The 20786-nt window shown below is 34.1% G+C and overlaps 1 protein-coding gene across 2 annotated transcripts; it reads left to right on the forward strand.

Moving 5' to 3' along the window:
• Nucleotides 1–15591: 15591 nt before the first annotated feature.
• LOC115974124 (putative receptor protein kinase ZmPK1) lies at nt 15592–18356 on the forward strand. 2 transcript variants are annotated; one of them, XM_031094341.1, is made up of 2 exons: nt 15592–16028; nt 16641–18352. In XM_031094341.1, exons 1-2 carry the CDS (start codon nt 15704–15706, stop codon nt 18095–18097), a joined length of 1782 nt encoding a protein of 593 aa, XP_030950201.1. In that variant the 5' UTR covers nt 15592–15703; the 3' UTR covers nt 18098–18352. The 2 variants fall into 2 exon arrangements, with proteins under 2 accessions (XP_030950201.1, XP_030950199.1); XM_031094339.1 differs by having other exon boundaries at nt 15592–18356.
• Nucleotides 18357–20786: the final 2430 nt, after the last annotated feature.

Genomic DNA, 20786 nt, shown 5'->3' on the forward strand with positions numbered 1-20786 from the left:
AGTGGATTGTTTACCGCTTGGAGGGCGAAGGAAATGTTTTACACCGAGGGCTTCGGTTTCCTCTTCGATAACACATCACATGTTGTCTTTGTGTTTGCATCTTCCTTCCCTTTTATCTTTGTTTTTTATTATCTGCTGTGGGTTGTGATTTTAATTTAGCTTAGATTGTTTACCAATTCTGTTTTATAGCTTTTGTTCATTTTCCGCACACTAGTTGTTTGACATAAAGCTTGAATTGGTTAATTTGTAAATTGGGGGTTTAAACGTTCAAGGGTGTTTTTACACTATTTGAACTTTCATTCAGATCTAGGTTAACACAATAATATCATATCATGCAAGTAATGCAGAAAAATAAAAAAAAGAACATCACGATATGATGACCCAGAAAAACCTAATTAGTAGAAAACCTGAGGAGGATTTAACCTAACTATCCTCAAGGTAAAAACAGATCCAATATGAAAGAATTGAAATTTTTACAATAGAACTTAGACCGCTAACATCCTATTGCTAGCTCGAGTAGAAAACTTACTACCATGACCACGTGATAGCTCTGAGTCCACGGACTACTTCTTTCTTTGATCTGCAGCAAACACAAGTTCTCCTACTTGTGACTTTGAGACTCCACTCAAAGGTTTTAGATCTTCTTTAAAGTTCTTTATGCAATAACTGAAGCAACCATCAAGTTCTTGATGCAAATCTTGATCTTGATAGAACTTAGACCAACATCCTATTGCTAGCTCGAGTAGAAAACTTACTACCATGACCACTTGACAGCTCCGAGTCCACGGACTACTTCTTTCTTTGATCTGCAGCAACCACAAGTTCTCCTACTTGTGACTTTGAGACTCCACTCAAAGGTTTCAGATCTTCTTTAAAGTTCTTTATGCATAACTGAAGCAACCATCAAGTTCTTGATACAAATTTGATCTTGATAGAACTTAGACCAACATCTTATTGCTAGCTCGAGTAGAAAACTTACTACCATGACCACGTGATAGCTCTGAGTCCACGGACTACTTCTTTCTTTGATCTGCAGCAAACACAAGTTCTCCTACTTGTGACTTTGAGACTCCACTCAAAGGTTTTAGATCTTCTTTAAAGTTCTTTATGCAATAACTGAAGCAACCATCAAGTTCTTGATGCAAATCTTGATCTTGATAGAACTTAGACCAACATCCTATTGCTAGCTCGAGTAGAAAACTTACTACCATGACCACTTGACAGCTCCGAGTCCACGGACTACTTCTTTCTTTGATCTGCAGCAACCACAAGTTCTCCTACTTGTGACTTTGAGACTCCACTCAAAGGTTTCAGATCTTCTTTAAAGTTCTTTATGCAGTAACTGAAGCAACCATCAAGTTCTTGATACAAATCTTGATCTTGATAGCTTTAAGTGTATGTATGAAGGACATCAAGATCTCATAGAAGATTCAACACACAACTCTTCAAAAACTTCTAAAACGTAGCTAGGGTTTTTCCTTTTATACTTGAAGTAAAATACTTAACCCTACACATCATATGGGCTTAGGTTGAATTGGAATTTCTACAGAAAATTAAATCTGCATGAGTTTCAATGGATTGAGTCTAATTTTCGATCGATCGAGCCTTGCAGATTTTGACCAATAAATCTTGCAATCACTCGATTCCAATTTTACATAAAACCACACTTTGAGTAAACCTAAATCTAGACTCTATGTTTTGATCATGGTTTGCCAACATAATACATATTGAAGTTCTAATACATTAGTTGCCTAAATCTCCCCCTTTGGCAATCCGTGACAAAACACATTACAAAAATGCAAAATGCTCAAAGTAAAAACAACCCAATTACAAATTGAAACCCTAATTACAATTCAATCTAACCACTATCTATCAGTTGCAAAAGTAGACAGCAGTCACGACTTAGTTAACCTGTAAATTCCTGAAACACTAAACAAAAACATAAACGCATGTGTGAAAAATACAAGTAAACTAAAATAAACTTCTTGATTTCACAAAACATAAAATAAAAAAAACATATACCATGAATAACCTCATAATATAAATCAAAATTAATATACCATATGTGAAACAAGAAACATAAATAAAACAAAAACACATAATGTCTCCCCTAACATATACAATCCATAAGAATGTGTATCCTACATACAATCTACCCAAAAAAAATCTCTCTAATCTCTCTCCCTATCTCTATGTACTCCCCCTTTTTGTGACGTATAGCCAAAGGGCAATCATGACTCATCAGGGGGTGGAGCCGGTGGAGTAGAACCTCTAGCATTCGCCAAATCTGCCCGTAAGGCCGAAACCTCATTGAGCAAATCTAACAAAAGTTGTCCATGTGCCACCTAAACGGTCACAACCGTATCTAACATGGTATGCATAGAAGAGGCGCTTGATGTAGACGGTGGAGGATCCATGGCAGCTGTGAGGTCCACATAAGCCTCAGCAGAAGGATCACCTGAAGGAGGATTTCGGGATGTATCACCTATAGAAGACTTGACATGAGGGCACTTAGAGCTTGCTTTCAACTGAGCAGCCCTTTGCCTAAGGAAGGTGGCACCTATAGGAGCTATGATATGTACGGGCTTGGACGCGGAGAAGTCATCTAAACCTAAGTCTAAAAGAATCCTATGAATAAAAACAGGAAAGAACAAACCATAGGATTTAGCACTACTCCTATGAACCTCAACAAGAGAGCGAATGAAAAGAGTGGGAAAACTCATAGGAGAATTAGTGATGAAAGCATACAAGAACGCACATCTCTCAATAGGAATAGTATGGACATGAGAAATGGGCCAAATACTATGATAGGAAATCCTAAAAAACAAATAATTAAGCTCAGTAAGCTTATGAGAGGTGACTCGAGGATCAGTACCTCAACTAATAAAAGTATCGGTAATGAGTGATATGATGTCATCAAGAGGAGGAGACTCTGTGTAAGGGTACACAAGTTGCTGTACCAAAGGTACACCAAGAGCAGATGCCACTACCGCGGGAGTAATGACATACTCTTCACCCCTTATCCAACTCTTCATAAACTGAACGTTGGAATCATCGGAGTGGATAGAGAGGTTCGAATAGAACTCTCTAATCAAAGCAACTAGAAGGGGATGCTCAACCTTTAAGAGTGGTAACCAACCTCTACGCTTAAAATTCCTACGAATCTCGGGATCTACCTCATCTAGGATAACCTTACGCTCAGCCTATACCGGTCTAAACACATTAAGCTTCTCATAAGCTTCTTGGTTTTTTGGAAACCTAAACCTATCACTCTGGAAATCAAAAGAGGATGGGGTAGAGGTTTTCTTAGCTCTAGTCTTCCTAACCATGATTCTAAGAGTATAGAATAAAAGGAAAACAAAAACAAAGGAAAAACCGAGGGCATACTGCATTAGAGAGGGTTAGAGCACAAAATTTATCAACAAATAACAATCTATATGATGCATGTAATGAATGCACATATGATGCATGCTCTAATGCATAAAAATTTGTTCAATTTCTCAACATTTACCAACAATTGACTTGAACAAAGAGTTTTAGTTCAAAAACCCCAAATTTTAAAAAAACCAATTTCAAAACCAATTCAAATTGATCAATTAATCATTACATTAGTTATAAAACATCATATAATGATATAATTTATCAATTACACAAGCCAATTTCATCAAATTAAACTCAATTGAACAAAATCCCCAATTTCTCAAAATACCAAACCCTAGAATTTCCAATTGTTCTCAAAACACCAAATTGATCAAATTAATGCATGGGAATCCTATTTATGACATCTAAGAACAAAAACCCAATGAACAAATATGGTTAAAAATAACTGAAAAATCATAAAACCCAAATTTCCTATGTTCGAAATTTTCAAAAAAAAAATGCATGAAAATGCATGAAACATGTAAATAAATTGAAAAAGAAAGGGTATAAAGGTCTTACCAAAGATTGAGGACAAAAGCCCTTGAAAAATTTGAGGAAGAAAACGACAAACAAGCTTGGATTGGATTGGTCGAGGAAAAAAAGGAAAGAAAAAGATAGAAAAAGTCTTTGAAAAGTGAAGAACACGTGCTGAGAAAGAACTTTTTGTTCTTTTCTTTTGAAATTCGATCGGTCAAGCCAGGCAGAAGCTTTCCTTTAAAAATTTCGATTGGTTGAAAATTGGTTTCGATCAATCGAAAACATATTCGATTGATTAAGCACCAATCGAGCATTAATCGAACCAGGCAGAACCAAGCTTAAAAAATTAAGGCATTTTCGATTGGTTGAAGAACACACTCGAACGATCGAAAATCTGAAAAAATTGAATTTTTGAAAACTAGTAAGAGTTTTATGTAGAAAACGCTCAAACCAACTTATTTCATGAATGAAATGCATGAGTATAAGTTTAAAAGATTTTCCAAAAACACTTGATTTCAACCCAGATCTTCCAAAACAAAGATTATGACACTTTTTGTCCCCAAAAATCAATCAATGAATATATTTTGTATCAAAATCAAGGAACGTATAGTCTTGAATGGCCAAACCAAAATCACACACAATTTCATGTCCTAAGTTTAACAAAGAATAACTTGTGTAGTGTGTGCAACTAGTAACAGCATGAGATACATGTGAGGTGATATGTAGATAGTAATTAATCACAATTTCTACATTATTCATCACATAAGTTTGAAAGTGATTATCACCCAAAGAGTTACATCCTATAAATCCTACATCTCCTAGAAAACAAGCTTGCAATCATGTATTTTTTTTATTTATTTTAGCCTTATAATGTACATGCCATTTTTATTTCAATACCTTTTTTTAAATTAATTTTTTATTCCAAGGCTACACCTTATTTTCTTTTTGTACATATGCTACACTTTCTCGAGTACAAAATCTTACGATATGCACAAGATGTTCATGATTGGCTAGTAAACAGTGGTGAGATGGTTATTTATGCATTTCTCTTAGGATTTTTTAGTCCTTATAATCAAAAGCATGTGACTTCAAAATCAAGATCATGTGATCAAAAACTATAAACAATTCCCACACAACATGCACTATGAAAGTTCAAATATGTGTATAAACACCCTTGAACGTTTAGACCCCCAAATACAAAATAACCAATTCAAGCTTTATGACAAACAACAAGTGTGCGGAAAATGAACATAAGCTATAAACAGAATTGGAAATCAATCTAAGCCAATTATAAATCACATCCACAGCAGAAAATAAAAGGCAAAGATAAAGGGAAGAGAGATGCAAACACAAGGACAACACACGATGTGTTATCGAAGAGGAAACCGAAGCCCTCGGCGTAAAACCTCTCCGCCGCCCTCCAAGCGGTCAAAAATCCACTAGAAAATGTAGTTGGGATACATGAACAGCAATAGACCCTCCAAGCCTAATCTACCCGATGTACCTAAGCCCTCCAAGCTTCTTGCTCCAACGAGGTTGCGCCGAACCTTTTTCTTTTCTAGCTTACCGGATTCCGCTACTAAACCATAGCATCCGCCATCCTTGGCATCTTCCAATGCTTCCCAAAACTCCAAGAACACTCAACACTCTAAATGGGTGTGGGTAGTGTTTGGATAGAAATCTCCTCTCAATACATATGACAATGAGAGAGGGAATGAGAAGAGACTACAAAGATTTCTCTCTAAGAATGAGTAGCTCTCTCTAATTGGGTGGGTGTTTTGAAGAAACCTCTCTTAGGGTTTTTCTTTCTGAATAGCCACACATATCTTGTGGGAATGAGGGGTATTTATACTGGTGTGAGAATAGAATACGAAGAGTCAGTTTTTCCAAAAACAGGGCTGGCTGGCGACTTGACCTCGCGACTTGACTGAGTCGCGAGTTCAAGTCGCGAGCTAACTTAATGGCCAGTCTGGATTTTTGTCGTGTAGTGCTCCAGGTGGCGTGACTGTTCAGCTCCCCTGCATGCTCTGCACGTGAGCAACTTTTGGCGGCTTGCAAGCCGCGAGCCACCCGCGAGTCCTAGCCGCGAGTCTCTGCTTCACTGCACTGTCTTGAGCATTTCTTCACACTCTCTCACACACTACCCTTACATGATTCCCACCTAAATACAAGGTTTCTAAGTGCTATATTACAAGCAAATTTGTCATGGAATAAAGCCAACACATGGTTGATTAAATTCAACCTTACACACTACATAGTTAAAACTAGCAAAGTGCAGAAAAATTAGCTCATCCAAGCTAAACAAGGTACACATGTATGTTATGTAAAGATAATATGGTCAACCTTAACTACACATCCAAGATATGTAATACAAAACATACCCTTTCACATTCCTCTTTCCATTTTTTTTTTTTTTAAATTTAAAAGAAACATGCAAAAACAACCTAATATGAAATGCATGAATGTAATGCAATGCAAATCCTAAAAGCAAAAAGAAACAAAACTTCAAGAGAAGTGGTCACAAAGGATTTTGAGATGAAGCACAAGGACCATGTCAGAAAAACTCAATTAGATTGAACCTTTTGCATCCAAAACTTCTTAGATGCAACTCTGTTTTTGGAGTTATTATTCATATTAGAATGATGAGTAACTCCAGGATTGGTATAAAGGTTTAAAACCTTTACCAATTTACCAATAAGTACCATAGGATCTTGTGCTTGAGGCATAGGTACTTGTTGCTTATTTGCTCACTTTGCAGCTTGCAACTTGAATCAGTTTGGGCGAGTATGCCTACCCTTTCCACAAAAATAACAAACCCACAAAAGTCTATCATGCTTCTTGTCTTTAGGGAGGTTAGGATTTGTAGGCTTAGACTCTTTAAGGTCAACTCTAATCTTCCTAGGAGTAGGAGTAACTTCTATTGGTTTGACAACCTCAATCTTGGGTGGCTTAGAAGAAGGAACAAAATTTGTGGAATGAGCTTCAGACACAGAGATGCTATCAACAAAACCTAAACCCATTTTGTCTAAGGGAGACTTCTAAACACTCAGCGTGTGATCAAGTTTAGAACAATAGGCCTATTTGTTTGTTCTCTAGCAACAAACAATTCTAGTTTTAGGTTCTTAATCTTATCAAGCAATATCATGTTTTCAATCTTCACCTTATTAACCAATTCATTAGCATCAAACAAATTTAGCAACAAGTTTTTCTTTTCAAGTTCAAGAGTAGCAATCTTCTTTAGATCTAAGTCTACACTCATTGCATTCTTTGCAGCAACCTTGCATAGCTAATTAAAAGCTTCTTGCAAATCAACACACTCAGAGAGTTCCCCATCAGAAGGATTCTCTTCAATCACAACACTTTCATCAACTTCAACAGTAGCTGTGAAAGCAAATAAGTTTCCATCTTCATCACTAGCAGACTCTTGATCAGAAACTTCATCATCACTAAGGGTTATAGCCATAGCTTTACCCTTTGACCTCAAGAATATAGGACATTCAGATTCCACATGACCATACCCTTGACAACCAAAACATTGTTGACCTAGAGAATTACTAGAGGTTTGACCAACTTTTTCTTTTGATTTATTAGTATTATTAACTTTAGTTGGTTCATTTTTCTTAAAATTCGTAGCTTTAACATTGTTTTTACCTCTTGCCCTTCTGTTGTTGTTCTTAAAAAAGTCTCTAAAGTTCTTGGCAAGATAAACAATCTCTGTAGAAGAGAGTTCATCATCAAATCCATTCCCATCAATATCATCAATTGACTTAAGAGCCATTGATTTGGATTTGTTTGTTTTGGGTAGATCTAGCTCATAGGACTAGAGAGATCCTCTAAACTCATCAACAGGGATGGAGTCCATATCCTTACTTTCAGTAATGACAGTCACTTTGGGTCTAAAGTCCTCAGTCAAGGATCTAAGAATCTTCCTAAAAATTTTAGGTTAATCATAAATTTCACCCAAATTATAAGCAAAATTAACAATATCATTAAGCTTAGCATAAAATTCATCAAAATACTCATCATCAGACATTTTAATGCTTTCAAATCTAGTTATTAACTGCTGCAACTTATTAATCTTAACTGCCTTTGTGCCTTCATGCATAGTTCGGAGAATATTTCATGTAGTATGAGCAACCTCAATATTTGAGATTCTCTTGAATTCCTCCATATAAACAACATTAAAATAGTATTCATGACTTTGCTATTAAAAGCGGCTACCTCTTTTTGAGATGTTGACCACTCACTAACAGGAGTAGTCGATTTCTCCCATCTGTAGTCAACAGAATTCTAAACTCTCTCATCAATAGATTTCAAGAAGGCTTTCATCCATACTTTCCAATAAGCATAGTTGTTCCCATCAAAGTGAGGAGGGATCACAAGAGAGTGACCGTGTTCCATGACAACAGGGGTCAAGGATCAACTCTTAGATCAAAAGATCTAAAACACTAGAGCTAACCCGCTCTGATACCACTTGTTCGTTTTTAGACCCATTAACACAAGTTGATTAACCTAGTTTGTTAGGATATATGTGATTCACTTGTTAGGAACATATGTCACTATTTTATGTAATTGGCTAATTTTTTGACAAAACGCACTTTATTTGTAATTGGGTAGATCTAGGATGTGTTTAATACTTCAAGAAATATGTTGTTCAAGTCTAGTATTAAACCCTTAAAGATTGGACCAAGAAACAAGTGAAGAAAAGCTGTCATTAAAACTAGACAGATAGCTCGACACCTGTAGACAGATAGCTCGACACCTGTAGAAAGATAGCTATCTATCGAGATTTAATGAATGAAGCTCGACAAATTCTAGACAGATCGAAAATCTATCGAGATCTACAAAAATTAGTTTTTAAGATCTGATTTTCAACCTATGTTTATGTATTTGTGTAGGGTTTATTTTCTCACAACCTTAAACATATATAAGGCTTATTTCAGAAGCCGTCACATAAGAGAATATAAGGAGAACGAATGCAAAAGGTGACCAATGCCTTATTCTTTCTGAAAGAAGCTATTGTGTCTTTGCACCTTAGGGTTTTGTAACCAAGTGCTTCTTGATCTTCATTGTTGATGAAGTGAAGAACTTTGCAGCCAACAATCTTCTTCAAGTTAGTGAGTTAGTCACATACTAGGATCCGTGCAAAAAGTGTGGCGTTCATATATTGAAGAGTTTAGAGGTTCTGAAGCGGTAGAAGATTTCTGCTGTAAGTTCATCTACGGGGATTGTAGAGTCTAGGGACAAAGGTTTTATATTAAATCTGAAACTTCTCTTTACTATAGTGTATTGCCTTTTGGGAAGGTTTCCCCCCAGGTTTTTTACTGTGAAACTAGTTTGTTTCATTGGTTTTCCTGAGTCATCATATCTTGTCTTATTTACTTTTCCGCTATGCATAATATTGACTTGATATTGATGTTTGTTTGTTTTAACAAGTTTTATACATAATAAATCTAATTAACAACTTGGGTTTAAAACTTGTTAATTCTATTAATCGGGGTCTAAATTTTCCAACATAGTTATTTAGCCAAGTGATTACTTAGATAAATTATTCAGATTTAGGTTGACACAATAATATCATATCATGCAAGTAATGCAGAAAAATAAAAGAACACCACGATATGATGACCTTGGAAAACCTAACCGGTAAAAAACCTGGGGAGGATTTAACCTAACTATCTTCAAAGTAAAAACATATCCAATATGAAAAATTTGAAGTTTTTACAATAGAACTTAAACCACTAACATCCTATTGTTACCTCGAGTAGAAAACTTACTACCACGACCACGTGACAACTCCGAGTCCACGAATTACTTATTTCTTTGATTTGCAGCAACCATAAGTTCTCCTACTTGTGACTTTGAGACTCCATTCAAAGGTTTCAAATCTTCTTTAAAGTTCTTTATGCAACAACTGAAGCAACCATCAAGTTCTTGATGCAAATCTTGATCATGATAGCTCTAAGTGTGTATATGAAGGTAAACACCTCTAGATCTCACAAAAGATTCAACACACAACTCTTCAAAGACTTCTAAAACATAGCTAGAATTTTTCCTTTTATACCTGAAGTAAAATACTTAACACTATACATCTATGTTTTGATCATGATTTGCTAATATAATACATATTGAAGTTTTAATACATTAGTTCCTAAAGGTTTAAAACCTAACATGACCATCTCTATATTAATTTATCAATCAAAGTTGTAAGAAGCCAATAACCAAAAAAAAAACTCAAAATTTGATTGAGGCATAATATCAAAAAAAAAAAGAAAAAAAAAAAAAAAAAGAGAAAGTGAAAACAACTACAAATTTTATTATCAAAAGATTATAAATTGGTGTGACAATAAATATAATTAGTATTATTTAATAAGATAATATATTCGTGTTTAAATGATTTATTGTAATTGAAGACACATTAATCTTAATTCGTATGATCTATTAGTAAAAGAAATTGTGATGTTACTCTAGAGAAACAGTGCTATTCATTTATGACCTTAAGAAATTGTAAAAGAAGTACCTGCATTGATTGAAGTCGGTGCCATTCAATCAAGGCTAGCAGTTCTCCCTCGATTATACGTCAAATAAAGCAAGGAAAATGTAATTGATATCCAATTTCCTTGCTTTATTTGACGTATAGGACAAATGACCTTAAGAAATTGTAGAAGAAGTACCTGTGCATTGACTGAAGTCGGTGCCATTCAATCAAGGCTAGCAGTTCTCCCTCGATTATACGTCAAATAAAGCAAGGAAATTGGATATCAATTACATTTTTCTATGTGGTTGAAGTAATAATAAATCATAAATATGGTGAGATATATGCATGCTAGGACAAATGACCTTAAGAAATTGTAAAAGAAGTACCTGTGCATTGATTGAAGTCGGTGCCATTCAATCAAGGCTAGCAGTTCTCCCTCGATTATACGTCAAATAAAGCAAGGAAATTGGATATCAATTACATTTTTCTATGTGGTTGAAGTGATAATAAATCATAAATATAGTGAGATATATGCATGCTAGGACAAATGAATAAAGGGTTAAAAACTTAAGGTTATACTATTGCTAATTGCTGGACCTGGTAAAATTGTTGTTTTATGTCGCCAATATCCTGCCTCCATAATCAGCAATATGTAGTGGGCCAAAATGGGGTTTTATCCCTTTTTGTAAAACTTTTCAGCAAAATGCCCATGTTTGAAACCTTTTTTTTTTTTTTGATTGCCTATAACTCGATTTTCGCCAAATCGAGTTTAAAATAGAGACATATCCCCAAATAGTTTTAGATAAGGGGGCATTTTGTTGTAAAGTTTTAGCGAAAGAGGTATATATCCCCATTTTGGCCATATATAACGTGTAGAGTAGTTTTCTCTCCACTCCAAACAGTGAAAACTTACTTATGGTTTTTACATTGATAGGACCATTCGGATAGAAATACACCTAATCCTTAGAAATAAAAGAAAGATGAAAAAAAAAAAAACAAAACAAAACAAAACAAGATTACCAGTGTTATAGAGAGATAATTGTAAATTATGACAAACAAACTAGAAACTCTCCTTCTATGTAAAATTCAGAATTGAAGTGTCGGTATGAAACAATTATGTGGGACAACGAATGACCTAATGGATGAAAGTGACATTTCATGTGTCCCTCCATTGATGCAATTCTTGAAACTCTAAATTCTAAACAGGTGGGAAATTTTTGTATGGTACCAACAAAAAAAAAAAAAAAAAAAAAAAAAAAAAAAAAAAAAAAAAAACAAAACAAAACAAGATTACCAATTTTATAGAGAGAAATTGTAAATTAAGACAAACTAGAAAAAAAAAAAAAAATATATATATATATATATATATAGGATCATGTTAACGGATGCCTTTAGGACAATTGTTAATAAATCATATTAGGAATTGTTAATAAACCATATTCATGAAGCAGAACTTCATGAATAAAAAGTGAGTTTTTTTTTTTTTTTTTTTTTTTTTTTTTTTTCAAATTCAAAAGCCATTTTTTATACTTATAAAAAAAAAAAAAAAAAACCATTTTTATAACTAGAATTTATGCTATATCGATTTATATTTTTGTTGACAAAGTCAATAGGCATATTTATTGTCCTTTTATTCGAAAAGTCAAGTTTGGTTTTACGTTTTGTTATTTGTGAATGCAAGAAAAATTGATGGTCACATTCTAATATGAAAACTAAATTCGGTTTGCCTTTGTTCTTTGTCATTGTAGGCTTTGGCATTCTCAAATCCTTCATGATTGCTTCCTATGTTTTGAAAACCATTAGGATATTGAGAATAAAGTTTTAAATAGGTTGTTTATCATTTTATATCATGGTAGATTTATGAATCATGATTTTTTTTGCTCAACATTTCCATGATTTTATTAACATTATCTTCCTCTCTGATCATAATTACAAAATTTTGCATTTTTTCTCCCCCTCCCATTAGATGTATTCAATAACTCTCTGACAAACATAATAGTATCAGTTATTATGGCCGGTTTGATCCACCAACAATATTTATGTGCATTTGCAATTCATTGATGTTGGCTAGAAGCGAATAAAAAAGAATGAAAGGAAACAATAAAATCCTCAAAGCTAGGAATGATAAAAAAAAAAAAAAAACAAAACAATCACTACGCATCCTTGGCACGATGACCATTTAATAAGTATAAGTGCTTGTGGGGTGTGAGAGGCAAGGGACGGGGTTCAAAGTTTCCATGAATGAGCTTCACACACATATATACTTAGATTAAGCTAAAATAAAATTTCTATCTTGTATATATATATATATATATATATATATAAAAGGAATGATAAAAAAAAAAAAAAAAAAAAACTTTGTATAGGCTAACAAATTAAACACGAGTTATTCTAAAAAAAAAAAAATCAAACACAAGAGTTTCAAAAGGTAAAAAATTAAACTTTATAATTTCAAAAGTAACAAGTTAAACCTTAAAACTTAAATAAAAGTTATCTATCAAATCAAATTATAGTCTCAAAATAACACGTTAAACTCTGAGATTTCGAAAGTAACAAATTAAACTCTTAACCTATACGAAATCTCAAACACCATGCATGGGCTTTTCAACTTTATACATAATTGCAACTCATCACGTCCTACAATACTATTATGGTAAAACCATAATGATATTTGATTCCACATTTTAGTGCCTCAACATGGCATATTTTAGAAAGAATTTGACTTCACCTTTCTTACAGTCTCAATAATTATAGAGCTAGACTAAATGAAAGTATAGGATTTCCTTGGATTTTTTTTAAATTTTTTTTTTTTTTTTTTACTGTCTGCCTTAGAGTCATTTCGCATTTAGTTGGTAACTTATGCAATTCCTTAAATTTAAGATATATACATTACACACATCAAAATCAAGTTTTTAAGATTAAGTTAACAAGAGAGAGAGTGAGTAAGGTTTAATTACCTGTTTGCCTTGGGACTTTTTCTAGAAATTAACTATCTAAGCCCACCTTTGCAAGGATCTTAGAACAGGCATACTTGACTTGGAACCACTTTGTTCACATGGCAAGTGATTTAGATGTGTGTGTGTAGTACTTTGGGTACCCTTCTAAGCTGATTTCTTTTCAACGAGCTCTTCTTTGGTGGGTTGATATTGGCTAGAAAGCTATTGGGGCTTGACTCCCCATTTGTGATGTCAAAGGAATTTTCATAACCTTTGGTTGTATTACCCTTTTCCACTTAAGGGTTTTTGATATTTTTCTTGGCAGGTTCTTCTTGACAATTTCTTAAGAATATAGGTACAATCAAGCTAGCTTAGTTGCACTAGTGAATAGTTTAGTACTTTTACTGTGCAAAGTGTTAGACTTGGAGCAACCTTGTCAAGTATAAAATTCACAAATGTTATTAACCACAAGTACATAAAATTTGTTGTGGCTTATGGGCGGTTGATGCATTCATAACATAGTCTTTAGCATAGTATACCTTAGCACGTTTGCATAACACAAATATATATATATATATATATATGTGTGTGTGTGTGTGTGTGTGTGTGTGTGTGTGTGTGTGTGTGTCTCTCTCTCTCTCTCTCTCTCTCCAATGACTTTTATTTATTGTCATTCCAACAATGCTATACAGAGTATTTTGCATAACATCTAAAGTGGTAGATTGTGATTAGTGTGCTACATCACTTTTATGTAGGACTATCATTGGTATATATTATTTTTATTATATATCAATTACAATTTATTACTTCAGCCATTGTTATAAAATTATATTGGTTGTGTATTTGGACTTATTGTAATATTTTTTTTTTTTTTGACTTATTGTATTACCAGGATGTGTTGAAAACAAGAGAGTCAATTTCGTACCAGTGGTCGTTTCGGTTTGACTAGTGGAATGAAATGTTTTGGTACCGATTGATACCAATATACCGTTTTGAGATTACCGTAATTTAAAATTTATATTTATATACTGATGAATTCAAAAATATATATTTTTTATTTTCATGTAATATATATTATTTAATTATTTGGTAAAAGTCCATCTAATTTGTTATGGATTTTTTACTTTTAATAATAATAAAAAGAATAAGGAAAAAATTTAATGAGAATATTAAATTTTAGATGGAAGCGTGGGGTTTTGGTGAAAGCGTAAACTGGTTTGGTAAAAACTCTATTAAAGAATTTTAAAGCAACCTATCTTTCACTTTTTTTTCATGTATTCCAAGTTCCAACATGCTTTTCTAGCTTTTCCACTATCACACGTTAAACTTATTTCAATTATTTGGGCTTCACGCCTTCTCCGTCCTTCCTATGGATTTTATGAGGTGTTTGGAGAAGGATCTTAAATAATGTTTTTTAATATTTAAATTACATTACACGTATTTTCTTACGGTTTTTTATCTATAAGTATTTCTAAAAAATATAAACAACGTTACTAGAACAACATTATCAAACACCCCTTAGATCTCAGAAAACTCTCTCTCTCTTGCAAGCTTTCGGCCTCTTCTCACAATCTCAACAAAGGTCTGGTGCCGTCGTTCACTGCATATCAAAAGTCAGAACATAGGATGATCATAATGATTTTTCATTCGCTCAGTCATTATATATCCATCCTGGACCAAAAAAGTCTAGAATCTTTGGTTTTAATTAGGAAAATGAGAAGAAGAAAGCAAAATTTTGGCAAAGAGAAAGAGAAATAGAAATGTTTTTTTGGTAGATAATATAATTGACAAAAATTCTTCCAAAGAGAAAGACAAAGCTTTCGTTTAGAGTTTAGACAAATGATTATATATATCTTTAGAAAATTCTTAGTTTATAAAGATGCGATGCTACTCCAAAGAAGTAGTGCTATTCATTTTGGCAAAAAGATACTATTTTACATGATGTATTTTATACATATTATGATTTATAACTAAAAACGTAATTTAAAGTCACCCTATAAAAACAGTGTTGTAAGGAAGTCACGGAACTTCCATATAGCATTGACTCTTCTCCAAAAAAAAAAAAAAAAAAGAAAAAAAAAGGAAAGAAAGTCCGTGCTATTTCAGTCAAGACTGGCAACTAGTTTCTGTCCTCCTCGCCATACTGTACGTAAAAAAAATAAAAGAAATGAGTCCTTTTATTTATTTATTTTTGGGATAAACATAAGAGTCTTGCTTTTAAGTTCACTCATTTTGATCTTTAAAGCTAATCACAGTTATGTATAATGTCACTATTTTTATTTTTCACAATTTACACTCTTTCATGTCAAAGTTGTTTTTAAAGAAGTTGTGAAATAGAGAAGCACATCTTGGTTTCCCAAACCCATCCCTTGTTTTCGCTTTCATAAAGTTCATGGCTACTACCATTTTGTTCCTCCTCTCTTTTGCATTATTTGCTCCATTCTCATCTTTAACACCGGAAGCTATGAGTAAAGGAGCATCTCTTTCCGTTGAGGATCCAGAAGTTTTGATATCACCAAATGGTGTTTTCTCTGCTGGATTTTACTCTGTCGGTGATAATGCCTTTTGCTTTGCCATATGGTTCAGCAAACTACCGTCCCATGTTGATTCACACGCCAACACCATAGTTTGGACGGCAAATCGTGACCAGCCAGTTAATGGAAAGAGCTCAAAGCTCTCCCTCCTCAAAAATGGCAATCTAATCTTAACTGATGCTGGTAAGTTCACCGTTTGGGCCACAGACACTTTCTCACTCTCCTTTGTACAATTATTTCTCTTCAACACTGGAAATCTTGTTCTACGTAATACGGAAGGTGTTATTTTGTGGGAAAGCTTTGATTTCCCCACAGATACTCTTCTTCCTCACCAACTACTCACTAGAAACACAAAACTTGTCTCCTCAAGAAGCCAGACCAACTATTCCTCTGGTTTTTATGAACTTTTCTACGACAACGATAACCTTCTTCGCCTTCTTTTTAATGGTCCTGATGTTTCAAGTACTTACTGGCCTGATCCATGGCTTGTAAGCTGGGAGGCTGGAAGGACCTCCTATAACAATAGTAGAATTGCTGTCTTTAATTCCATGGGGAACTTTAGTTCATCCGATGATTTAACTTTTAAGTCAGCCGACTATGGAGCAGTGCTTCATAGAAGATTGACACTTGGTTACGATGGTAATCTTCGGTTGTACAGTTGGGAAGAGGGGAAGCGGACTTGGGTTGTTTCATGGCAAGCCATTCAAAAGCCTTGCACGATTCATGGTGCTTGTGGGGCCAATAGTTTGTGCAATTATGTTAATGGTTCTAACAGGAAATGTTCTTGTCTTCCAGGGTACAAGATGAAAAATCGTACTGACTGGGGTTATGGGTGTGAACCTGAATTTGATCTCTCTTGCAACAAAAATGAGTCTATTTTTCAGTTGCTATCCACTGTTGAATTCTATGGGTATGATTTTGGGTTCTTCCCCAATTACACCTTTGATCAATGTACGAATTTATGTTTGGAAGCGTGCAATTGCAGAGCATTCCAATACACCTATCACGAGGATACTGGTTCTTCGAATTGTTACCCTAAGACATTATTGCTGAATGGATATCGTTCTTCAGATTTCAAAGGAGACATCTATTTGAAACTGCCAAAAAGCAAATACAATTCATACGTCAATCATGCAGAAGAATTCGGTTTAGTTTGCTCAAATGAAGGTACGATAAAGTTGGCTAGAATATATGTAAAAAACCGTGTAAATGGGACAGTGAAATTCATGCTCTGGTTTGCTTGTGGAGTGGGAGGACTTGAAGTCTTATGTATCTTTGTGGTGGGCTGTCTTTTGATTAGAACCCGGAAATGTTCAGGTGCAGACAAGCAAGGCTATATTATTGCTGCCACAGGATTCAAAAAATTTACCTATGCTGAGCTAAAAAGGGCCACAAAGGGTTTCACTGAAGAGATTGGAAGAGGTGCGTGCGGAGCTGTATACAAAGGAGTATTGTCTGATAAGCGAGTTGTAGCAATCAAGCGTCTCAATGAAGCTAACCAAGGAGAAGGTGAATTTTTAGCCGAAATAAGCATCATTGGAAGGATTAACCACATGAACTTAATAGAGATGTGGGGTTATTGTGCTGACGGAAAGCATAGGCTTTTGGTGTACGAATACATGGAGCATGGTTCTTTAGCAAAAAACCTCCTGGCCGGCACACTTGATTGGGAGAAAATGTTTGAAATTGCTCAAGGCACTGCAAAAGGCTTAGCTTATTTGCATGAAGATTGCTTGGAGTGGGTTTTACACTGCGATGTAAAACCTCAAAACATACTTCTAGATTCTAATTATCATCCAAAGGTGGCAGATTTTGGTTTGTCTAAGCTACAAAATAGAGGTGTTCTTCCTAATTCAATCTTCTCAAAGATAAGAGGAACTCGAGGTTATATGGCTCCAGAGTGGATTTTTAATCTTCCTATTACCTCCAAAGTAGATGTTTATAGTTATGGAATTGTTGTGTTGGAGATGGTGACCGGAAAGGGCCCAACTAGAAGTGTTCATGATATAAATGAAGGTGTGGAGATAGAACACGAAAGACTGGTTACATGGGTTAGGGAGAAAAAGAATGGAGAGGTTGCAAACTGGATTGAAGATATCATAGACCCCACAATGGTAGCCAGATGTGATATGGGTAAGATGGAAATTTTGGTTGAAATGGCTCTGCAGTGTGTGGAGGAAGACAAAGATGCAAGACCCACCATGAGTCAAGTGGTTGAGATGCTTCTTCACCATGAAAATGATCATCACTAACATGGCATGATGGATGTGGTCTTTTCATATTATGCTTAGTTTGATTTTATCCTACCTATTTAGTGCTGGACATCTTAGTTCATTGAACAATATCCTCTCCATTTCAAGTGTTTTAAATTTTATTTTATGAATTTAGCAATATATAGAGACTACCACATCATTAAACTTTTTAAATAACATGGTAGTTTGTATTTCTTTAATTTTGTAAAATTTAATCTTAACCATGAAATTGATCTATTTCAAATAGAGAGAATCTTTTTCTCTGTTTCATTTTCATGGAGTTGACTTCTGTATTGCATCATGTATCTTTTGTGAAAGCTTAAGTATTATGCAACTCTTCTGTCTTGTAATATATATTTTCTTGTGTTTCAATGCCATAACCCATAAGTCACACTATGTAACGGTTTGTTTTCTGTTTTTTTTTTTTTTTTTTTTTTTCCACTTAACTTTTATTAATTGCATATTCCCTCCTAAATTGACAAGAGGTTTTTTACTTAGCCTTCAAAAACCACAAACAAGAGCCATCAATATCTATTATTGGTGGGAGAGTGAGAATGATAGGGAGAAAAGATAGACAATGACAAAGTAAAGAGTAATTGTGGTTAAGTCTAGTGGTCGTCTACAGCAGAACCAGAATGGCAGAAAATCTTGAGCGACTGCATCTCTATGATTGTGTGCAATAAATTACCAAATATAGGAAATATATAGTAATTATCTCTAGGTTAACCCCAGACTAAACATACATAGAATTGTAGCACTTCATCACTACAATTAAGCTCAGGATTATTTTTGGATTACATTACTTGTTACAAAGGCCTACAATAAATTTGGCCGTTTTGAATCATAATTTCTCTAATATCGATCAAATTATAGCAAACATATATAAGATATAGTATCTAAAAAAAGAACTATAGTAGAGTTTTAGTGGAGAGATGTGTAGTGTGCAATGTGTCTTCATCTTGGATAATCCTATGATAAATGTAGCTTGGAAGTTGGTTGTCCAAATTTAAATGCCGGGTCAAATGGGGCATATTACCTTGTTGGGCTGGGCCCACTATGGGCTCTCGTTTGGGCCAAGCCCAGCCATTGCCTTGCGGTTAAAATTCCGAAACAACAAATACTTATCAATCCTTGTAAAAGTATACAAGTGGGTTTTATAATTCGCGGGCTCTTTGTTGTAAACCATTCAACAGGCTCGCCTAATCAGCACAAAGTCAATTTGACTCGATTAGACTAATAAATAGCAAGACTTAGATGTAGTATTTAGGTGTTGTTCCTTAAATTTCTATTTTAAGATTCTACCATGTGGATTTTTTCTCATGAGATGGAAGTGTTTTTTTTAGTTAAGTAGTTACATAGCTGAATTTAAAAGGGGAACCTAAGGAACAGTACCTAAGGTATTGTACCTAAGTTTTGTCCGACTAATAAAATTGGCTAAAAATTAATCTACTTTTTACTCCATTCTCTTTTTATCGAAATTGACGACTTGAGTTTGCTTCCCAATAAGAGTAACGAATATTGCTGCATGCAATTCAACCCTGGCTTCAATTATCAATGAGTGTACTTAATACATGATTATCAATATTGTTTGTCTTCTAGAAATTTGTTACATCAAGGAAATAACAACCTAATGAAGTGATCACACTAAAATGGATTCTTGTTTTATCCTTTATAGTTTATAATCTCCTGTTCAGTCAGAATTTGGCCTTGCATATATATATATATAGCATAATTTCATTTCATGAATGCAACTAAGTTTAGTTTCTATACTTTAATTTTTATTTAATTTACTTTTACATAAAGTTGTACCTTGTCTAAGTTAGTTTAATTATGTTTAATCACGTTCGCCCCGAGAGGGGTGGCCTAATGGTTGGGATCCGTGAATCAAATTTGTGGTCTCTAGTTCGAGCCCGGGCGAGTACCTGGGGAGGAATTTGGGTATCCCTACTGAGGAGCCCTTGATTACCAGTTCTCTCGAGGTGCTAGGATGAGATTTGTGGTCACCCCATGCCACAGTAACTATAGCTCAATCAAACATTCCCTAGCGGGGGGTGCCCTTATGGTCACGCCTAGGGGGGTGAGTCATAATGGTCGCCCCCTCCCCCCCTTTCATTCAGCAAAAAAGGAAAAAAAAAATCACGTTCAATTATCCGTACATCATTATGTCTTGGTTAAAGTTATCTTACTTTTAGCCAAAAAAAAAAAAAGTTTAGATAATATCAAACCCTTGAAATCAAACTCACTATATCAAGTCAAAATAATAAATTTTTAGTTGAAAAAGAAAAAAAGAAAAAAAAAAGATAACAATCTTTTAAAGCCTAAATTGTGTACCATATATTTTTTGGGATAAGACCAAAAAATATATAGTTTCATAGGAATCATTTTTAATATATGTCCAAGTGTTTTATAACTTATCTGATTTTTTTTGGGGATTTCAATTAATATATTTAAAATTCAAACCCCTTCCCTCATTGTAATTATCAAATTATCAAAAACTTAAAAATAAATAAATGACAGATAACTCATTTTATGTAACTATTTTATATAAATAAAAATTTTCATTTTTTTTTTCCTTTTCTTTTTAAAACTAAAAAACACTTAGTGACCTAGAGCATTTACATCCAATTTTGTAAAAATTTTCTATTTTTAACTACCAAAAAGTTACTATATTTGCTTTATATAATTACTT

This window comes from Quercus lobata, chromosome 2, assembly GCF_001633185.2.
Source record: "Quercus lobata isolate SW786 chromosome 2, ValleyOak3.0 Primary Assembly, whole genome shotgun sequence".
Lineage (NCBI taxonomy): Eukaryota > Viridiplantae > Streptophyta > Magnoliopsida > Fagales > Fagaceae > Quercus > Quercus lobata.

Excerpts from the sequence above, each read along its gene's own strand:
- LOC115974124 (XM_031094339.1), top strand. The coding sequence starts at position 15,704 with ATGGCTACTACCATTTTGTTCCTCCTCTCTTTTGCATTATTTGCTCCA.